At 51.0% G+C, this 13716-nt stretch overlaps 1 protein-coding gene across 2 annotated transcripts in view; it reads right to left on the reverse strand.

Moving 5' to 3' along the window:
- Positions 1–586: 586 nt before the first annotated feature.
- RASSF5 (Ras association domain family member 5) overlaps positions 587–13716 on the reverse strand; it is a 72133-nt gene continuing 59003 nt past the window's right edge. For both annotated transcript variants that reach the window (XM_007195152.2, XM_007195153.2), the window contains 4 exons: positions 6561–6671; positions 5244–5541; positions 4641–4756; positions 587–3050 (listed from right to left, as the gene is read on the reverse strand). In XM_007195152.2, coding sequence (XP_007195214.2) covers positions 2898–3050; positions 4641–4756; positions 5244–5541; positions 6561–6671 — 678 coding nt within the window. In that variant the 3' untranslated portion in view covers positions 587–2897. The remainder of the gene's footprint in view (positions 3051–4640; positions 4757–5243; positions 5542–6560; positions 6672–13716) is intronic.

The raw sequence follows: 13716 nt of genomic DNA on the forward strand, positions 1-13716 counted from the left end.
GTGGACTGGATGAGCTCCGGGGGCCCCCATTCCCTGCACGGTGTGTGATCAATACCGGAAGGCAGGCGAGAATTTCTTTCTAATGACTTTTACGTGGTTATTGCCACGATTACTGAGGTGTTCCTTTGATGGACGTCAGAGCTAAGGTGAAAGGACTGTTTTAGTCATCTAGCCCTCTTCCTCCAGGTGAGATGATCTCAAACTTTCAAAGACACATTCCTATCTAATTTTAAAATAATTCTGAAAATAGAAGAATTATTGTTTAACTCAGTAGCCTATTCTGGTGTTCAGTCATCCTTAGCTCCAGAAAGCCCCTCCTCTTTTCTAAGTACTCTTTCTGTAGTAAGTCCCCTTTCCTCTCCTGCTCTGTGGGGATGCAGAATAGCCAGTCACCTAGGCAGCACCCCCAGCCCATGCCTTTGGACGGTTTTCTCAAGCTGATTTGAACAGTAGCCTTCATTCCTCCGTTCGCCGGCAAAAGGAAATCTGACTTGGACACACAATGTGCGCGTTCCTCTATTCCCACCCCCTCTCCCAGCTCCCGATTTCCATGAGATGGGGAAGTTCAAGGAACACATCTCTGGTCTGAATGATTTTTGCAACAAGCTTTTATTACTCTCTTTAAAACGCATATAAGAAAGACATTTAAAAAGAAAACGTCCCCAAAACAAACAAACACTTTACACACTGGGCAACACAACAATAGAAGGCACTCCAGCAGTCATGCCCACCCTGGAAGGGAAGGGACACTCCCTACACACTACTATTTCGGAGGTAGGGCCTCAGCCTGGGTCCTGGTCTAACTGTGCTTTAGAGAAAGTCTGAATTTTCCCATAGTTTCCTTATTTCATAAACACCACTATCTCTTTATATATAGCTATATGCCTTTATGTATATATGTACATGACTTCTTTTCCTTCTCAAAAATAAAATAGCCACCCCATCAGAGGGAGGTTCTCAGCAGCATTCACAGCGGTTGCACAGGAGCCATGCCTTCTATTCATGTTACAGACATGCAGCTTGAAGAAAAGAGGACTCTGCACCCACCCCTGTCGATATACAGCAGGGAGAGAGATTTTTTTTAAGCGGGGGGTGGGGGGGGGACGATAAGGCTGAGCAGGAGATGGCAGATAACTAGGGTTTTTATGATGTAAAAAATCTTTTTTGAGCTGCTTAACTTGTCCTGTTTTTGCAGCTCTGAAGACTAAGTAGTTTGCATGATGAGGGGTCTGCATTCCTTCTGTGATCAGGGGCGATGTGGACTCAGCGAGGGTCAGGGAGGGAGGGAACTTCTGAGGCTACACAAAGAAGCGTGGGCTCAAACCAACCCAACAGGGACTTGGGAAGGCAGAGGACGACAAAGAAATGGTCTCTCAGAGGCTGATGAAGAAATGGTCTCTCAGAGGCTGACGAAGAAATGGTCTTTCAGAGGCTGCACTGGAAAACTGGCCCCACTTTGGAAGTCCAGAGTCCTTCTCCCTCTGTGCAGGAGTGTCTCTGTAGTCCTGGCTACTGGCTTGAACTGTTCGGCTGGTTTTAAGTTTGAACCTAAGCAAGGAGCCAGTACACATGTAGAGTTGGGAATCAGATCCGCCCTGTCCAGGCAGTTTGACCTCACTTCTCAGAAGTCAGAGCCCAGGACCTTAGACGGGAAGGAGGTCTGCGACCCTCGTCCCATACTTGGAGGGAAGATTCTCCTGGCCTTGTCTCCCACACTGCCGTGGTCCACTTCCTGGCAGGAGCAAGCCAGCAGCAGAGCCTCAAGCAAATGCCCCTGCTCCTGTCCCTCTTTGAAAACAAAAAGGCACTGAGGTCAGCAGGAGGCCAGCCCCACGGCTGGCCATTCTTCCAACATAAAGGTCTCCAAGTTGGCTGAGTTGGAGGTTCCCCGCTCTGTACTCAAGGCAGCTCCTCTGGCGGTACCTGGAGATCCCAGAGTCCCAGTGTGGGGAGAAAGGCAGTGCTGGAGGCCAAAGGGAAACCAAGGCAGCCAGGCCTCCCCTGATCTCTAGCCCGGGGAAGGCTGAAGACAGCTTGGACACATTTATCTGCAACATGTTTTGGCTTTGACTGCCCAATTTCCATACTCAGCAGGAGACTTTAAAAATGGTAAATGGCTGGTTTCCCTTTGGTGGAAACACATGAGGATGATGGCAATATTAAATTCAAAACTGTAACTCAAAAACAAAGAGTTGTTGACAAAGATGTGGCTGAAGACCACACATACACAGATATATATGCCTTTGGGTTCACATGTGCACAGACTTTTGGGCCATCAGGGCCAGGGCCGGCTGCAGCTTCTCTGGAAATTTCTCAGGCAATCTCAGCTTCAGTGCTCCTGACCCGAGCCAGTGGCTTTATGACCGTCCCTTAAGCCTGAACAACGGGCATCTGGGGAAAGTGGGGGACAGTCCTTTTATGAGCACTGTCGTGCTTTCAGGGGCTTAGCTCAGACCTGCTAAAGGAATATGCTACAATTTTTTGGACTCATAAATAAGGGAACCGTGGATGGCAAATAAGAAAGAAATTGAAAAAGAATAAAAGGCAGAGAAAGAACATATATCTCTAAAATCTTTTTTCTTTCCTTTGCCGGCTGGTGTGGAGAGAGGCAACTATTTGGTTTGTGAAAGGCTTGCCGATGGTGAGAGGACGTGGCGGATCTTTCACACGAGCAAGCGCTGCTCCTGGGCAGCGTGCAGAGGGCACAGCGTGACGGCGGGCAGGCCCCAACTCCGCGCACACACGTGTCCATCAGAGATTTTGTGCCACGTCTGGAACTGCTGGGCGGGCACAGATGCACCCAACAGAGGTGTCCTGAGAAAAAGTGTCTGTGGCAAAATAATAATTAATAATAAAAATAAATCCGTGGGCATCGGGAGAAGAGGAAGCAGGACCGGCTAGGCAGGTTTGCCCCTGGATTCTCTTAAGGTCTCCTCCAGTTTCTGCCTAAACTTGTCATACTTCTTCTGCACTTGTTGGATTTTGTCCTGCTCCTCTTTTTCCAGGATTGTTAGGAAGTTCTGGAGCTCGGGGATGGAGAAGGCATCCCACTGTGGGGCGAGAGGGAGATTGGGGGAGAAACAATAGGAGACAGGTTAGTGGTCGCCTGATCTGAGGGCCCCTGCTGTCCCCACTCTTCACACAGTTTGCACATGGTTTGCTACTGAATAGGCAGATGTGACGAATAAAGCTTGGGGTTTCCATGCCGCACCAGCAACAGAATTTCAAATCCTGGCATCTCGTGGCCAAGAGTTACTAGTCCACAAGCCATATTTTTATTCAGAGAATCAATAATCTTAAATTTCTCTGTAGCCGCTGAGATCTTAACAGTGATGCTGGAGCTGCCTGGGACCCAGCTGTCTGCTTTGGGGTGATCAGCAACAGGCTCCCAACATGCGGACCCTCAAGTGGCATCTGGAGGAGAGCTGGACCTGGACTCGGGAGACTGGGTGTCAGCCTGGCTCCACTGTGTGGCCTTGAGCACAGAAGTCCACCTTCTCAGCCTGTTTTCTCATCTGCCGTGGAATTAGGGTATCTGCCTCCCTTGGCTAGCAGAGCAGGTGATGAGATGAGTCACTTGCACAGCTCTGCAGAGCCTGGTGGGCCCGGGCCTGCCCGGTGGGACCTGGCCTCTCAGGACAGAAGGCGAGTCTGACTTCTCTCAGGCTGACCCAGGAACTGAGGCCCCCATGGGGCCAGGGGTTTCGAGTCCTAAGCTCTTTGCGCACAAAGGAACATTAAGGTTTATCTGGTTTAATCCCCACATTGTAAATGAAAAAACTGAAGTCCACAGAGGGAACCACAATCACAGACACAACCACCACAATCACAAAGCTTATAGCAGCAAAACTAGAACTAGAAGCCAGGCCTCTAAACCCCCAGGCCCGTGAGCTTGCCATGGGCCAGCAGTGTTCAAACAGCTTCAGCGGAATACTTTTTCCAAACAAAATCTTCCACTGTATAAAGCAGATGGAAAGCAGAGCTGCCTGGTGGAGGCCGGGAAAGGACAGGGCCCCACTCGCCTGGACCCCCCAGATTTCCACAGTGGCTCCCAAGACTGCTTCCCCGAACCCCAGGCCTCCACTGAATGCAGCGTGACAAACTCTGTGAGAGGCACCCTGCTCTCGGTCACTCCTCTGTGACCCCCCCGCCACGGAGCCCAGGCCGCGGGGGGCACCAGCTTGGTTTCACCTCACTTCACACCACAGACTGGACTCCGGTGAGCTTCCCTTGGGGGATCGAGGTCCGCTTTGAAGAACCAGGGAGAGACAAATGACTCAAAAATACCCATGCCCAGTGGAGCCCAGGGATGGAGCTTGATGGGCCTCAGGCCATCCTGGAGCAAAAGAACCTGGGTGGAACACAGGGAGTTTCTCAGCGCCCCTCCACCCTGAGCTTTCAGAAATAAAGCGCATGAAATCCTGTCTTTCCACAGGCCTTGCCAGACACAGGCCCTGACTTGCTCCCCCAGGGCGCTTACAATCCTGGCTTAAATGCTGAACCTCAGCGGCACTCACCCCAGATCAACTGCCTTGAGACATTTTCCTGCTGTGCTGGGTGGTGAGGATAACCCCACCCGCGCCCACCCAGTGTGCCCCGAAGGCTGGGTTTGTGCACCAAACAAAGGGTCCCAGACCTACCTCCACCTCTCCAGTTTCGTTCTCCTTTAGCACGAAGCTGAGCACATCCGTGTCAGGCCCAGCGAGTAAGCGCAGGTAAAGGGGGCAGTCAGCAACGGAGAGTTTCTGGAAGAGCACTGCAAACCAAGAGAGGGGGCTGGGCGCTCATCTTGGAAAAGAAGGGCAGGGGCTCAGGATGGGTGGGACCGATTGGAAATGCGAGGCTGGTGTTTCTAAATGGAAGTGGCCATCCTTTCAACCTAATGAAATGAACCTGACAAGAATAAATAGGGTAACAACCTTTATCTTCAGTGTCTGCTAGAGTGTGAAGCATGTTTCCATTCACGTCATCCCCTAAAAGATTAGTAGGAGTGGTGGGCGGGTTCTGTCCCATTCCACAGATTAGGAAGTGAGAGCCCAGGGTGTGGTTTTCCTGAAGTCACACGTGGAGGGAGGGGCACAGTGAGTGGGCAGAATGTGCGTGTGGCCCTTCCACAGACCTAAGCCACATGGATGGCTGGACGGAGGTGCCACGAGAAGCCCACTCCTCCCACTCAAGTGTGTTGGGGAGCACAGACAGAGTTGGGAAAGGTAGTTTCTGGGTGGGAGCTAGCTCTCTCATACCTTGCCCGTCCTTGTGTATCCGCTTAAAAAGTGCAAACTTCTGGGGGTTGTCCACGACCATGAACTTCTTGAGCAGCCCCTGGATGACCTCACTGACCGTGGTGGTGCTGCTGATGTGCAGCTGCTTGATGGCATCCAGCGGCAGGTAGAAGGATGTCCGCTTGTCCGTGGTGGCTGCCAGGTCCACTTCCTTGATGGCGTCATAGATGGACGGCGGCCGGATCCCAGCAGGCACCGTCACCGGCCGCCGAAGTTTCAAATGCACTTTGATGAAACCCGTGTAGGTGCCGTCTTCACTCTGCCGGGGGCGGGGACGGGGGTTCATGTGGGGTCAGGGGGCGTCTGTGTTGCTTGATCCTGTCTGCCACTCTGGGCCGTGGTCCCAGATCCGGTGGGCTGCAGAGGCCTTTCCTAATAGCAGTGCCATCCCAGTCAAACCCCCTCCCGACAGGCTCAGGCTGCCTGCCCCAAATCCCCTGCCACGAGGCAGATGCCGACTGCCTTTGGTGGGTCCCCAGGCCAAGAGGCAGGGTCTGGAGTGGCCTCTCTAGTTTGCCCCTCCAAACCAAGGAGGAGCAGGAAGGCTCTGTAATAAGGCCCTTGGAGAACCAGTGCACTGGATTTTCTCCTGCATCTCTTTCCAAAACCCGGAAGTCTGCAAGACTTAAACCCAGGCCTGTCCGCGACTGGGTTTTCTGGCGCCCCACCCGGCTGAAGCCCCAAAGAGCCAGTTGCTGCCAGCCACCAGCAGGGGGCAGGGTTCTTCTACTGTCTCCTCCCCTCCCCACTGAAGATGGCCTTTCCAAACCTGGCACAAAGTTGGTGCCCTCCCCTCTGAGCTCTGCACAGTCTAAGGAAGCTTCCCCAGACACAGGCTGTAATGACCAAGAAGGGGAGGAGAAGGAGCTGCGAGCTCCCCTTGCCCAGGGCCTCCTGGGCCCTTAGTCACTTGTATATCATTTAATTCCCACAAGCGCTTTGACAAATGGGAACTAATATCTCTCTTTTACATTGAAGCTCAGAGAGGTTAAGGTTTCCCAAAGCCACAAGTTAAAAACAGGAAGAGCCAGAGACTAGATGTGGATCTTATTCTAAAGCCCATTCTATTTCCCTAGAACACACGGAGACCCCTGATAACCCGGGCTCTCAGCTTCACACAAGCCTGGAGGCCTCCAGGAGCCCAAAGAAATGGGAGAGCCCTGGTGGGGGTATCCCCCAGAATGCAGAGGGAGAGCAGGAGAGCCACACCGGCAGGGGCTACGGAGCTGGGAGGGGGAGAGAGGAAGGGGGCGGAGAGTGCGGGGCAGGCCCCCTCACCAGCTTCATGCCCAGGCAGTTCTTTTCCCGGGTGTTGTAGCTGTCGATCTTCTGCTTGATCTCCTGCAGCGTGGGCGGGCACCGCGGCTCCTCTGCGGGTTTACAGTCATTCTGGAACAGACACAGATGTGAGGGTGGATGTACAATGGTTCTCAGGATGAGGAAGGGAATGACCTCGTCCTCCCAAAGGCCTCTCCAACCGAGAATAAGTGAGCACCAGCCTCACGCAGTGAATGGGATGGCCTCAGGCTGAGAAAAATCAAAGGTCAAATCCCTGCGCAGCCAGCTACCCCGGGGAAGTGACTTCAGTCTCTCTCGGCCCCAGTCTCCGCACCTGTGAAATGGGGGCAATACCCACCCTTCAGGCTTGTTGCAAGACCAAGGTGAAAAGGCCCGGCACACAGGCACTGGGTATGAATCTGGTGACTCAGCAGAGCTGTTTTGCTTATGGAGGGTGTCCATTTAGATGCTATGGGAGATGCAAAGAAATGCAAGCCATGGTCGTCTCCTCAAGGAAGTAACAATAGAGCTGGAGAGACAGGAACATACACGTGATCCCAGTATATGCTGATGGGAATGACAGCAATTCTCCCAGATTGAGAGGACCAAGGGCACGTGGACATCAGTCCAGGCCCCATGTCACTGGCCACAGCACTTTGCACATAATAAAAAAATATATATATACACACACACACACATATACATATTTATCAAATGAATGCATGAACTAGTTGGGGCAGGGGGCTGTAGCCTTCCCTGATACTTGAGGGGATAAATCTCTGCTGGGGCACAGGGACAGCCAGCGTTTACTTAGCACCTCCTCTGTGTCAAGTGCTTGGCTTGCATTATCTCAGTTAATCCTCAGAACCCAAACTGCAAGATAAGAGTTTATTACCCACATTTCACCGGTGAGACAATGGAAACTAAGAGGAGTTTAGGAACGTGCCTAAAGCCCTGCAGTCAGTCTCTGCAGAACTAAAAGGGATGCCAGTCTGTTCTGCTGTGTTCTTCTCATGACATCACAATTTATTCTTCTGACTGCCCCCCCACCACACCCCCTCTAGGAAGAAGGAAGCCAAGGAGATGAAGGTCGATGTTGTTCACACTGTGGACAGAGTTCAGGGGAGAATTCTGGGGTCTAAGCAAACCTGTCCGTCTGTCAATTCCCTGGGTTTCTCTCAAGTCCATTGCCACCCGCCTTCCCTGCTTTGTCTTCACGCTGTCCTGTGTGGCCGGGAGTGCAGGAGTCACAGTTTGGGGGAATAAATAGGTCAGTCAAAACCTGCGCAGAGTTTGCCTGGTCTTAGAAATCTAGCAGACCCAGGGTGGGTCAGGATTCTCCTTTGGCAAATGAGGAAACTGAGGCCCAGAGGGGTGGGGCAACCGTGTTCTCCAGGCTGACATCACCCAGCACTGCCCTGTGGGTGTCTGGTTTGGTTGGGGAATTTCACAGCCATGCTGCCATCACGGCGTCACCCAGCTGAACATGTCAGGCTCCCAGGGCAGAGCTGTCCAGCCTCCTCCCTCCAGCCCGCCCACGGGAGACAAGTCACACTCAGCAGGACGCTTTCACGTCCCCCTCCCACTTTCCAATCCCACAGAGCCGATAAGATGTCAAGCTCTGTGGCCTCCCACACCCACCCCTCAGCGTGGAGACGAGCTGACATCCTTTTTCCATCACAGCGTCTTCCGTTGGCCTGTCTGCTCCCCTCTGTACTCTTCCTTGAGGATCTCGATCAGAACAGCACTGTACGCTCACATACCTTACATACTATGTATGTTATTCCTGTTTTACAGATTACAGACAGAGGCTCAGAAGGGTTAAGAAACACGCTTGTGGTCCCACCGCTAGTAAGCATCTGCGTTGGGCCTGGAACCAAGTCCATCAAAGTCTGGAACCCATGCTCTTCTCAATTCCACGTGGTCACCCTAGGACGGCCGCTTCAGCCACTCCCATAGCGATCACTGAAATTCCATGCAACAGGGCTGGGACAAGCAGCCGCTACACCAAGACCTATAAATTACGTGACCTGTGAAACGTTCAGTGGGTCCCCAGAAGCCTCAGGACCTGGGGCCACCGTGTCACCTGTAAAGATGTCAAGGAGGGACTTCTAGCCTCTGGCAGGGGGAGGCAGGCGCCAGGATGCAGGGCCCACCCTTTTCCTATGTGGCCATTCAGGTCTCTGGAACAGGACCCTGATTCCATTGAGGACCACCCAAGGAGAAGTACTCCCCAGGGCATCTCCCGTCTTCTTGAGCTGAGCAGCAAGTGGTGTGAGCCACACAGAGTGTCTTCTTTCGCTGTCGACTTATTAATCCAGGGACCATCACAGTGGAGCTTCTCATTCCTCGTCCCTCCTCGCTTGGTTCCTGGAGACCCCGCCCCCAGCACCCACCCCACTGGGCACATCTCTATGGGACCAGACGTGCCTGCTGCCCTCTGGGAGCTTCCAGTCAGAAAGACCAGTATCCCGTTACCAGTATCCCGTTACCATTACATACACTCCATTCTGTCCGTCTCTGAAACATGCAGGCTGTTGCTCCTTAGGAGTTAACAGCTTTCTCATACTTATCTACAAAAAAGAGTTAGAAGCTCTAGAAGCCCCTGGAAGATCTCTCATAGTTTCCAAATGAGCTATAGCCATTTCCCGGTAAGAAAAGGCAGCTGCATCATGGCTTTCAAAGGCCAGTATTCCAGCCTGTTTTTGAATACAGTAAGAGTCAGAGCTGCCTTAACCTCAGGTTTTTTCTTCCTGTTCTCTTTTCCTTCAGCAGATAACCCATCTATTCCCCGCTTCCCACCACAAACCTGGGGAAGTGACGCAAGTGACCGTGGGCACCCTTTGCAGGACTCACGCAGAAAACAGCCATCCTGATCTCCACCCCGTCTGGGCGTGCCAGGAGCCCTGTCTGGCCAGCACATTGAATCTCCCACCCTGGGATGACAGCACCCCTGGCTGCTGCCCACACCAGATCTGGCAGACGAGATTTGACCATAGACTGAATGAATCACCTCCCAAAGCAGGCCAGCCAGCCAGCCAGCCATAGCTACGGGAGTCCACTCTTTCCCATCCTAGAGATGGTAGAAAACCTAGACCAGCGCTTCTTAAACCTGGCTGCACGTGGACTCCTCTGGGGGATCTTTAGAAACACAACACCTGGGCTCCATCCTGGAGATTCTGATTTAATTGGTTTGGGATGCAGCCTGGGCAGAGGGATTTTAAAAAATCTCCCAGGTGATTCTAATGTGCAGCAATGTTGGAGAATAACTGGTATAGACCCCTCCCAAGCAATTTCAGACCTCAAGGGTCCCCATCCAGCTGCAGACTTAACACTTTTGCACTCACAGATATGCACTGCCCCAAAGGTTTACCGAGAAGCCAGTATCCAGGGTGTGAACAGATCAATAATATTGTAATCTTCAGAGGATAAGTCAAAGACCCCACTTTCTAGTCACCTGCCAGAGTCTCAAGTCCTCAAAGTGAAAGATTTGTCTCCATCTATGGGTACAAAGCTAGAAACCAGACAGAGTTTTGTCTCCTGGGGTGGCCCAAGATGGAGACAGAATGGGGAGCTCACTCTGTTGTGATTTTAAAGGTAACAGGCATTGCCCTGTGAGGTGTCTCTCCTAGGAGGCTTATACATCTCAGTGCATCTGGCATGGGACACATCTGCTCTGATTAAGCTCCTGGCATTGGTGGCAGACAGTTGAGTTGTTCCCAATGCAGCCAGCACATCCAGGGCACTGGTGAAAAGCAGATTTGTGTTCATAGGTCCTAAGCCATGGAAAGGTCTGTGTCCTCTCTAACTCTCAGGGTTATTGGGATGCAGCCAAGTGAAGAGGGCTGGGCGCTAGGGGTCAGAGCAGAGATGGCCCTTGTGACAGTGATCCTCAGACTTTTCGATTAAAATATTATTACACCAAAACAAAGAGGACCATCCTCTTGTGGTCTGCGGCCTATCTCAGAGCAGATTTACCCTAAGTTGAATTTTACTTTATATTAAGAAAAAATCCAAACACTGGCTGATTCTGCATCCGAATCAATGACATATGTTAAGTCTTAATTTCGGTTACTGGGAAGTGACCCAACCAAGAAGAGACTCTGAGTGAAGCCTGTGGCTTTTAGTCTCCGCAGCTGAGCTCAAGGCAGCCCACGAAAGCCCCAGTGATGAGGGGGACCCCCAGGGTCAGGAGTGGGCTGAGGAGAATGTGTTGGAGCCATCAGATACGTTCGGGCCCATTTTTTTCTGGACCTAAATCACACAAACCTCATTTTTGCCAGAAATTTCACTTTCCCTTTGGGACTTCCCTGGTGGTCTAGTGGTTAAGACTCTGTGCTCCCAATGCAGGGGGCCCAGGTTCGATCCCTGGTCAGGAAACTAGATCCCACGTGCCGCAACTAAAAGATCCCGCATGACGAAACGAAGATCTCACACACAGCAATGAAGATCCCACGTGCCACAACTAAGACTCGACGCAGCCAAATAAATAAACAAATACATATTTAAAAAAAAAAAAAGAAATTTCACTTTCCCTCTTTTTAAATTTGTCAGCCTCTTCCTCCTGCACACAGCTTTCATCATCTTACTGCTGTCTGTCTATCTGAAATCTTTCACTTGTCAAGGCCTCTCTGACCGCCTCAGCCCTGCATGATGATGACGATGATCGTTGATTGTTATTGACAGGCTATGTGCCAGGCACTGTTCTACTCACTTAGCATGTATTAGTTCAGTTCATCCTCACCATGAGGAAGTTTACGAGGAAGGTACTATTATTATGCCCATTTCACAGATGAGGAAATGGAGCCCTAGCAAGGTTAGAGCTAACCTACATCCAAAGCTAACACTATACTATCCTGCACTTAAATATCCATCTACTTATATTAACCTCCAAGTAGACCATCCATCTTGGTTTTTCTTCCTAACTAGACTGAAGCTCCTTAATGACTTACACCATACTTCTATCTCTTCTCCACGCCAAGTGGCCCTGAGCATGAAGCAGATAATATATGCTTGCTCAAGAACCTTCAGTGGTCCCCCATTGCCTACAGGGGGAGAAAAATGATCTTGCTTTCTGCTAGGAATTATAGTGCAGTAAGTCTTGGATTGCCATTTGGACTGAGTTCTGTGATAGAAGCACCTGTCTGCTCCACCATGGGGTCCCAGAGCTCAGTTCCAGCTTGGCACATGGTAGAGGCTCAGGCAATACCTGCGGGGTGAACATAAGCATGTGCTCAGGTTCTGACTCCCATTACTAACAAAGTGATCTTGAGAGAGTTGGATCATGTCTTTAAGCCTCAGTTTCCTCATCTATAAAAATCCTTTATCGCCTCATAGGATTGATGCAAAGGTAAAACCAAATGAAATAATGGGTATTTTGGAAATGATTGAACCCATCCAAAAGGCATGTACTGTAACTATCACTCCAGGCATACAAAGTCCTATCTCTGTTAGCCAATTTAATTTCTCACTTTCCTGGAGCACTTCCTCTGGATTGGCTCACATGTCATAGGGTTTGTTCATTCTTTTCTCTACACTAGTGCTTGGCAAACTTTTTCTGTAAAGGGCCAGGGAGCAAATATTTTAGGCTTTGTAGGCTATGCAGTCTCTGTTGCTACTCACCTCTGCCACTGTAGCAGAGAGCGACCATAGGATGAGTGTGGTTGTGTTTCAATAAAACTTTATTTGTGGACTCTGGCCCATGAACAGTAGTTTGCCCACCTCTGCTCTACACTGTCGTTTGTGCAGTTTCTCTGCCTAGGATACACAGCCCCCATCTCCCCTAGCTCCATCTTCTCTGTGTAGTTTCCCGAGAAAATTTCTGTGGCCCACAGCAATCTCCTCATTTTCTGCTCTCCTAATCTTTTAGGTTCCTGACATTTTCATTTCCAAATGGAGAAAGGTATACAGTATACAGGTTTGTACTGGTCCCTGCCTTTCTCCTAATATCATACTTGTATCAAGAATCAGGTGTTTCCTGTGTATGTCCTCCCACCACCAGTGGATGGGCCTTTGGTAACTTCACTCTCACTTAATGGACACTTTTCACAAGTAGACAAAAGCTTTATCACTTCATTGGAGTTCTGCTTTCTCTCCTCCCTTCTCCAATTGGGAGGCACCAAGCTGGCTGAGGAAGGATGCAGGTGGGCAGCTAAGCTCACTCACCAGCTCAGGGACTCATTTCCAAACACCAGCCCCATGGCCTCAAATCCTCAGATTCCTGTCATAGCAAAGCTGCAAATTCCCACGTGCCATGGACCTCCGCAGCTGCCTGCTAATGCTACCTCCACCACTGCCAGGACCTATGGAGGTGCCTTCACAGCCTATATGGCTACCTTTAGCAGCTGATTATATGCTGCCTTTTACCGTTTAATTATTGTTTCACCTGTGTCAATCCCATCTCCCCAATTAGATGCTCCCTGGAGGGAGTCAGACAGGATATCTGATGATTATTCTTCTTTGGCACCCTCTGCAGGGCTCAGCGGAGAACTGGGCTGAACTCCAAGGACGTGTCAGAAAAATACCTGTTGCTTGGGTGGCAGGGAGAGAGTGGACCAGCCTAGGTGATACTCAGCCCAGAGCCCAGCGTGGACAGCAGTCAGGTCCAGGAGCACCTCACACCAACCTGCACCCCAAGAAGCAGATGCTGAGAAGGTGTGGGCTGCGTGGGGCTGTGGGCTTTGGCTGGAAGCCCGTCCCATGGCTCAGCTCTTTGCAATTTCTTGTTGAGAATGAAAGCAAGACCATCCAATGACCTGTGACCTCTGGCGAGTCACTTTCACTCCTGGGGCCTCAGTTTCCTTATCTGTGAAATCATGAAGCGAGACCAGCAAAGTTCTAAGAAGACCCCTCTGCAGCTCTAAGATTTTACACAGAAGATAGGATAGGGTGGTTTCTTTCATCACTGCTTCCTCTTCTGTTTCAGAGAACTGGGTGTGGGGATGGGGGCCTCTGGGAGGAGAGCTGGGAGCTCAGCAGGTCTGCACTGCAGCAGTGACAACTGGTCTGCAGAACGTGCCTAACGCTTCTCTTCGACTTGACTTTGCTCCTTACTCACCACTGGCTTTCTCTACTCGTTGGCCAGACCCCACGCTGGCCAAGCTCAAGTAGGTCCACACCTTCTGAACTCACACAGTTCAAGAAAACAAAACAAAAA

This window comes from Balaenoptera acutorostrata, chromosome 1 (genome assembly GCF_949987535.1).
Source record: "Balaenoptera acutorostrata chromosome 1, mBalAcu1.1, whole genome shotgun sequence".
In the NCBI taxonomy this organism is placed as follows: Eukaryota; Metazoa; Chordata; class Mammalia; order Artiodactyla; family Balaenopteridae; genus Balaenoptera; species Balaenoptera acutorostrata.